Here is an 8,901-nt window from a genome sequence, read left to right on the forward strand (position 1 = left end):
ATTAAAAAACGAAGAAGAGAGCAATCTTTTACAATTTTGTCATTGTTTATCTTATGTATTTATTTTTCTAGTAGAATATACAGTTGTATTGATCTATGCATAGAAGTATTTAGTCTATGCATAAATGAAAATTAAGTTCCTAGTTAGCCTACTTCATTTTTATGGCTCTCTTTTTTTCAATATTATGTTCTTATTAGCTTAATTATTGCTAACGTTTAGAGGGAGGACTCGAACTTATTAAATCAAAACTTTTAAGGAAATTAAAACAGCAACCATTGTATGTATGTGTGTGTCTATATATATATATATAGATGTTTAATTTGCAAGTACATCATTGAGATTTTAATATGGATAAACACTAAGGTTTTTGTACATGTCAATTGGTCATTATGAATCGGACAATTAAGACTTGAAATTTCTATTTAAAGGTATATATCGGATTTAGATAAAGAATTGAAGGTAGGTTACTTTTCATTGTATACAGTGTAAGGATCCGTTGGACGTCCTTTTGGACCTAAGAAAATTATATAATCCTTAGCCATGTATAAAATATTATCAGGGTGTAGGTTAATTGGTCAGGTCTTAAGTTTATTTTTTAAAAGCTACCAGTTTGAGTGTCACAAACCTCAGCGTTACTGGAGGTTTACATGGTCGTTAACTTAAGAGCCCATAAAATTAGTCGAGATACGCGTAAACTGACCTAAACACCCACATTAATAAGAAAAAAATATATATATATTATCTTCAACATGACATGTAGTACCGTAAAGGGTTCCCCACATGCGGTTTCTTGACAAGTTAGTGTATATGATAATTCCTCCTTAATTAATTTTCCATCTTGCTCTCTCAATTCACCATGACAGCATGGAACCTTAAACAATCGAAGTGGCCTTATATTGTTCATGGCCAGCACCCATAACTCCCCATGTGTAGTCATGTGATGTTCCTAGCTAGATATTCTTCAAACAAATCACCAAATAATTTAATTTATGATAAATAAATAAAAAAGGCGAATTGAAAGCTTTTAGCAATTTAAGGTGCTAATAAATGGCACATGCATGAAGAGGAGAGTTCGTTAATTTGTCAGTCAATCATTGCACGTGCCAACTGAAAATCGTTGCTATATATATATATATATATATATGGCAATATGGCATAGGATATATATACCTCACCTGGACCTTATAATTAGAACTTCCAAATGAAGAGATTAACGTATAGAGATTAACATATTTTTTAAATTATTTTAATATCTTTTTTTTATATTCATCTCTTTTAATTGAATTATTATTAATAATTATAGTTTAAACACTATTAAACTTTTCCTATTCTGAGTGGCGAGATCGCCATATGACCCAGGTGGATAAGGTTTGGGGAGAGCTTTCTTGAGAAAAGAACGGGCATGGTTCGATGAGTTGGGTCCCGTGGTAACTCGAGAGCCCAGCTGGTTGTCAAAAGACGTAATTGCTTGAAGTTACCTGGCCCATTTTTCCATTGTTGCTCCCCCTCATTGGCTCCTCCATTTCTGTCATCTCACATTGGGCTCAATGATTTAATAATTCCCTCGACTAATTTTTTTATAAGAAAAAAAAAAAAACAGGAGTAATCAATGATCCCAGCACCATTATGTTGGGTTTTGCATTTAAAAAATATTTTTGAAATTTAAAAAAAAATGTTTTAAATTATTTTTTTTATAATTTAAAATCATTTTAATGTGTTGATATTAAAAATAAATTTAAAAAATAAAAAACATTATTACAATATATTTCCAAATAAAAAACATATTAAAAAATATTACTATTACAATATCAGAAATTATCTAAAAAAAAAAAGGAACGAATGGCCAAAGATGCGTACATAGAATTCGGGTCAAGTCCTAAAAATTTAACTTTAACAATACATTTTTAATCTCAAAAGAAAATAAAGAAGAGATCTGATTGTAATTCACTGAAGAAATTCCTTTTTAATTGGGTCCTTATAATCTCTAAAACTATATCAATTAAAACTTGTCTCTTAAGACTACCATCACAATTCTATCTGGGGTATGCTATAGCTAAACAACATCTGGATCTGGCAACATTTACTAGATTCAGTACTTTGATACAGATTAGATCCTGTTTATTTTTGCGTTTCAAAAGTGTTTTTAAAAAAATTTTATTTTTTTATTTGTTTTAAATTAATATGTTTTTAGTGTTTTCATATTATTTTGATGTACTGATGTCAAAAATAATTTTTAAAAAATAAAAAATATATATTATTTTAATATATTTTTAAATGAAAAGCACTTTAAAAAATAATTATAACTATACTTTCAAACACGCTCATATACAATGATAGACGTAGCAAAATGCTCTGGCAATACATCAAGCCTAGGCGCAACACAACCTGAATATGCAGGCCAGACCGGCCCGGGCACCATCTTAAAAAGATTTGTGCTGGCTTTTTAAGGCTTTGAGTGTTGGAAGTTATAATTGGTCAATAATCATTTGTTTATTAGATATTTGTTGGGCCATCATGAAAATCATATTTGGACTCGTATGATTATTATTTTTCACTATCTTAAGCTAATTTTGAAAGCTGGCTCTTGCATTTTATCAACAGCAATGTCAGATCTTTTTCTGCTGTATGGCATGCCGTTAGATTAACCAGTGCGGCGATAAGTGACGTGAACTTTCCGGCGAAGAGATGCTTTCCTTGTTATTTTAACATCATCTCTATAGGCCCAGCTTCACGTACTATTCTCTTTTCCACCTTGTGCCTACGCGTTTAGGCGTTGTGAAAAGTGGTGGATACGTTCTCAATATTCTCATGATTTCCTAGACTAGCCTAATTCCTCAACTATGTATGTATGCTAGCTCGCTCTTTACTTCCCATCCTATAAGAGTAGGCGCTAGGCACTCACTGAGATCCAAAGTTTGCCTGAAAACTTCCACTTGGACAAGATCAAGTACGGAGCTAGGAATTTTTTTTATCCTGAACTATAAACTGTTACTGATCCTTGTTATAAAGCTAAGTTAGAGCTTGAAAATTCTTACTTGATCGTGATGGTTTTGCACTCTTGTGACTCTCTGTTTAAATTCCTCTTCAAAACCTAAGCTAAAACCCGATGTTGTTGAGAAGAAGAAAATTAAAATCCCATGGTGCTTCTCAAGTATTGATAAAGGTAAAAGAGTGGATTTAAATAAATGATAAAAGACAAAATCTTTGTAAGGAGTGGAATTTTTTTTAAAAAAAAAACAAAATGGAAAGTTTTTATTTTTTATTTTAGCAGATACGTTTGTAAGAGGCAGCGCCCCTTGCTGGGGTTCGGGACGGAGCCCCGAAATTTTTTTTTTCTTGCACAAAATCCATAAAGTTCATTACTGCATATAAAGCTCCAAATAAAATTTAGTCAAAATAACAAAAACACAACTAAAATTAACCCTACAAAAACATATAGGACTTAACGACAGTATAATTCCCAAAAAAAAGGAACAGACAAATTAAAGCTCTTAGCATTAGCTGCACTTGCAATCCTAGGCCAAAGATCAGCACACTCCTTCCCAATTGGACCGGTAATTGCTGAGCCTTTCATTTCTCCTTTGGGGTTCACAATGATACCAGCTGTCAAAGAACCATCTCAACCCAATAGCTTAAGCTGTTAGGTAAGGTCCCAGGATATGATTTATATTATTCTCTAACACACCCCCTCAAGTGAAAGCCCTTTGGGCTTGAAACTTGCACAGGCCCACATTACCTTGTGCTTAATTTTAATCAAATAAATGGGGATGGTGAGATTCGAACTCGTGACCGCTTGGTCATCAAGGCTCTGATACCATGTCAAAGAACCATCTCAACCCAATAGCTTAAGTTGTTAGGTGAAGTCCCAGGATATGATTTATATTATTCTCTAACACCAGCATTATCTTCAAAATACATGAAAACACCATCCTTTCGGCGCCAAGGCTTACGCTGCCTAACAATGACAGCAGGCATAACCTTCTTTCTGAGATCAGGCTTCCCCTTCTTGACAGTGGCCATGACCATATCACCAACGCAGGCAGAAGACAAGCGGTTCAAGCGACCCTTAATTCCCTTCACAAATATGATGTAAAGGTTATGCAGGGGGAGTATTGAGTTTTTTAATAATTGTTTTTTAACCTGGGCTACAGCCCACCTTAGCCTCCTATACTCCTCCGCTCTTGGACAAGATGAAGGGCAAAAGGCAACGCAACACGCAATCCTCTTTCCATTTGACATATCCTGATATTTGTCTTTGGAATGACTCTTTTTAAATAATGTGTGTTTGCATGCATGCATAGGCTAGTTGGTTACTATACTCGGCTTTCACCAGGGACTGGGTTCAAATCCTGGCATTGATTTAGAAACGACATAAATGTTTTAACTCTATCAAATTATATTTATTCTTAATAATATTGTTATTGATACTTTTAATAAAATTTAAAATTCTTTTCAAATCTCATTCCATCTTATACAAGAATTTACAATTAATACTATTTGAGAACAGATGAGACATTTTTTTTAATTCATCTAGAGTGATGAATCCTCTCCTGATTACTTAAATATCTTCATATAGTTCATGTTTATGTAATATATACTCATTTGTTACCCTTGATTAAAACAACATGTAACAAGATCAAAACATAACACTCATAATATAAGATAAATTAGTAATCTCAAGTCTAAGAATCACTTACACAACTATCACATGAGTCTTTCCATAAATACAGATGATCTCTCTATATGAAATTCTCATGCGGGTCAGTTCAGTATACATGTCATCTGACAAGCACCTATATATTAGTTCAAAGTATCTCTTATATCTTATTTTATGAGAACAATTGATTCCTTTCATAAAGAAAAAAAAAACATAATATATATCAATTTCAACAGCTCTAATTAAATAATGTTCAGTCTTAATAAAGCATTAACTAGGAATATTTAGGGATAATATTTTGATGCAATAGGAATCTCATAATTATAACAACTTTATAAATTTTATTTGTAAAGTATTTTTATCCCAGTAACTTTATCTTTACTCTAGATTCATTAATCAAATATTTGATGAATATTAAAGATAAATAAGTTATTATTAATAAATGAAATATACATATATATATATATATGAACAAAATCAATGCTATGTATAATCAACCGATTGGTTACAGAGCATATACACTAACACAAACAAGGTCATAATTGGTTAGGAGTTTTATTCGGGGTTAATGATGACCTTGTTGGGTGATCTTTCAATATGTAATTAGAATCATCTCGTTAAGATCTTTCTAACGGTAACGATGTGCCAATCACATTACCTTATCTTCTTTTTTTTTCTTGATTATTAGATCTTAAATATTATTTTTTTAGTCGTTGAATCTTCATAAAATTTTAAGTTAACTTTTGTTAAGGTTAATTAATTTGCAAAAAGCATGTTTTTTTAAAACATGACTAAATAACCGCTATTATAATAGCATTAATATTAAAAATATGATTGTATTCTAACTGTATTATTTTTGAAATATTAAAAATTATCTTTCTCCTAAAATTCTTATGAAATAGTATCGAAGAGTAACTAGGATAAATTCAGTCATGTTTCAATTGAACACCTTTTTTTATTATTATTTTTAAAGGAGAAGATTCTTCTTTTTACCACACATATGTGCATCCAATCATGAATTTTTTCAAAAAAAAAAATCCAATTGACGCAGGGTCCTTGTTTCCGGCCAAGTTGGGAGCGACTGATGATGTGGGTTCAAGTTTTGGCATCAGCCTTCTTAGTGGAATTTATCATGTTCTTCTCAGTGATGCAACTTGTGCTTTTCTCTGAACCAGTTCTCGTTGTATCAATCTATTCTACCAAAATATAAAAATAAAAATAGGTACCACATGCATTTTGATACAATGACCCATTGAGTTTTTTTTTTTTTTATCTAGTTCGTTTGTTAAGAAAATATTTGATAAATTGCGTTGTTGAACAATTTATCAAAAAGCCCTAAACTCGAACGCTCTGGCCTTTAAAAACATGAGCCCCGGTGCCTACGGGTACATGTATGCCAGTGTACGGCCATCTGTTTTGAAGAATTAATAGAGAGTGACGCCAGGGTATGATCAGGATCGGTGTCTTCTGTCTCCAACAATCAAGTGGGTTTGGTTACCTTTGGATGAATAGGAAAAAAGTATCAGAGCTGTTGAGCAAAGCCTAGTGATGTGTGATGCGTCCCTTTTGGCTTCGTTGATGAAATAAATGCACCCCATTTCTCATCTCTGTAATCACAAGCCTTCATAGCTCCAAAGTGCCTCAGCGCTCACAAATCTACAAGCACTAGGAGCTCTCCTTCACTGCCAGTTCCCCTGTCCATCTACCAGAACAAATTCTATTCAGATCCTTCAACATTTCCGGACATGGGTGTCCTTAGTTTTCCTTCTGTGATTCATAATGCCAGGAAAATCCTCAGGCATCAGTCTCTTCCTAGTAGAAATCACTCGGATGTCCCAAGAGGCCACATTGCAGTGTATGTTGGGGAATTCCAAAAGAAGCGGTTTGAGGTCCCAATATCATATATTAATCATCCTTCTTTCCTAGCTTTGCTCAATCAAGCTGAGGACGAATTTGGCTTCAGTCATCCAATGGGTGGCCTTACAATTCCTTGCAAAGAAGATGCCTTCATTGATCTCACTTCTCGGTTTCATGACTCGTCGAAGAAATCAAAGTTAGTTGCAAACTTGCAATCAATACAATTAACACTCCTAAAAAAAATCAAAGTTCTGGTACCAACATAATTAAGAAAATAAGTAATTTCCAAAATATAAAACTGTTTTCATGTCTCAAAAACGTTTTAAAAAAATAAAATAAAAATATCTTTTTTTACTTTAAATTAATTTATTGTTGATGTTTTCATATAGTTTTAATATATTAATATTAAAAATTAATTTTAAAAAATAAAAAAATATATATTTTTAAATAAAAAATAATCTCAAAATGTTGTTCCATCAGCCTCCTGTAAAGTAAACAAGGCAGTCCTTGTCACCTCCCCCGGGCTCGGGTCCAAGTTGGTCTCTGCAACAAATCCTGGCTGATGTGTTTTGGCTTTTTTTTTATTAATATAAATATTTGGATGAGCTTGTATATACTTCGACTAATCTCATAAATCTTGAAGTTAACAATCATGTAAACTTTTAGTGGCTCTAAGGTTTATGAGACTCGAATTGGTGACCTTTAAAGAGCAAATTCAGGGTCTGACTAATTGAACTACATCCCTCAGGATTATGTATTTCGGATTCCTTCTTCTGTAACTGGCATTTAGGATTTCTTTGAGAATTTTTCTTTTTTATGGTACGAACAAATGGTGATTGAAGTTGGAATCCTTATCTCCCAAATTATTGTGAATCAAAAGAATATCGTGTGTGGATTTATTAAGAATGATCCTTTTTCCTAAAAAAAGAAGGAATAGAGAATTTCCCATTAATTATTGAGTACTTTCCATTGCGAGGTGGCAACTAAATTTTTGGTTTTATGATTTATTTACCATTTTAGTGCCTAGATTACTCATTTCACTAATCTTTACGTTTAATCTAAAATTTAATTCTGTAAATGTATCCCGGAAATATTTGATAGATTTTGATATCTTGTTAGTATAAACTTCACACTCCCAGCCCAAAAACCCTAGTTTCGTTTTGATTCGAGAGAAAAATAAATCCAGCAACCATGTCTTGCTTCAGACCTGAAAAAAAGCGTTCAGTCCCTAACAAGTTATGGAAAGGACTCGTATCTACCCTACAAAAGAAACTAAAAAGCCTTGAAACATCCAGGTTTCGCTCCAACAAAACCTGTCAATACCGCCTCCAACACCACCACCACCACCTTTACGACTGCCATTTTAAACACTCCTACCATGACCAAAGGGAGGACAACTATGGTATTCATACCATAAACATGGCGGGGCCTCTTCTGATGGAATCAACCCATGCCAGGTACTTAGATATGGAGAGGAAAATCAACAGAGCGGTGTTTGTAACAAATGATACTGTAAGGGGTTATGAAGGCTGCAACAAAGAGGAGGGGGGTGTTGCCATGGTGGAGACTGGGGATGATGAACAGGAAGCTGGTGAGAAGAGTGACGATGGGACCTCTTTTGCCTCGTGTGAGACTACGGAACAGCATGGAGTGGATGCGTTTGCAGAGGAGTTCATAAGTAAAATGAAAGGGATTTGGAGGCATGAAAATCAGAAATCAGAAGAGGATTGTATTGAGAGCTGGAAGGAGCATAGAGTGGATGCTATTGCAGAGGACTTCATAAATAAAACGAGAGGGAGCTGGAAGCTTGAAAAGCAGAAATCGGTGGAGGAGTATATTCAGAGATGGGCTCGGCTCCATGAGTATTATTAATTAAAACGTTCCATGCATGATTTTCTAGTGTAGAACCTAAACAAAATCATAGAATGAGATTGATTATTTCTTGGTTCCATCTCTTCTTTCTACGATCCGTAATAGCAATTGAGACTGATTTTTATTTTAATCTATACCATTGGTTTCCTCTCCCTGTAAAATTAACTTTACAGGGAAACAACTGCAGCTGCACCAAACAAGCCCACATGGAAGAAAACATCAGTCATATGCACAAAATAAGAGCACTCTGAGACTCCATGAAATCTGAAAATGAAGATTTACCATTTACATGAACTCAATAGATCGAGAAAGTATAAAACGTGACATTCAATTGCTGCCCTTTCAAATCCTTACTGCTATTATTCCAGCTCCCAATACAACAACTCCCATCTGGCCATGTAAACACCCCATTCCCTTTCGGCACTCCATTTTCCCATTGCTCATCGAATCTATTCCCATTAGCCCCAAACAAAAGCATTGAAATAACATACTCCAAAGAATGGTTAGATGGAGTT

At 33.7% G+C, this 8,901-nt stretch overlaps 1 protein-coding gene across 1 annotated transcript; it reads right to left on the reverse strand.

The window, feature by feature from the left end:
• Positions 1–3,442: 3,442 nt before the first annotated feature.
• LOC18097897 (60S ribosomal protein L23) lies at positions 3,443–4,239 on the reverse strand. Its single transcript, XM_052452584.1, has 3 exons — positions 4,141–4,239; positions 3,897–4,074; positions 3,443–3,603 (listed from the first exon to the last, which is right to left on the reverse strand). Exons 1-3 carry the CDS (start codon positions 4,237–4,239, stop codon positions 3,443–3,445), a joined length of 438 nt encoding a protein of 145 aa, XP_052308544.1.
• Positions 4,240–8,901: the final 4,662 nt, after the last annotated feature.

This window comes from Populus trichocarpa, chromosome 4 (assembly GCF_000002775.5).
Source record: "Populus trichocarpa isolate Nisqually-1 chromosome 4, P.trichocarpa_v4.1, whole genome shotgun sequence".
Taxonomy (NCBI): Eukaryota; Viridiplantae; Streptophyta; class Magnoliopsida; order Malpighiales; family Salicaceae; genus Populus; species Populus trichocarpa.

Excerpts from the sequence above, each read along its gene's own strand:
- LOC18097897 (XM_052452584.1), bottom strand. The coding sequence starts at position 4,239 with ATGTCAAATGGAAAGAGGATTGCGTGTTGCGTTGCCTTTTGCCCTTCA. Across the intron at positions 4,075-4,140 it reads TAAGGTGGGCTGTAGCCCAG|GGAATTAAGGGTCGCTTGAA; the intron begins GTTAAAAAACAA and ends ATATTTGTGAAG. Across the intron at positions 3,604-3,896 it reads GTATTTTGAAGATAATGCTG|CTGGTATCATTGTGAACCCC; the intron begins GTGTTAGAGAAT and ends GTTCTTTGACAG.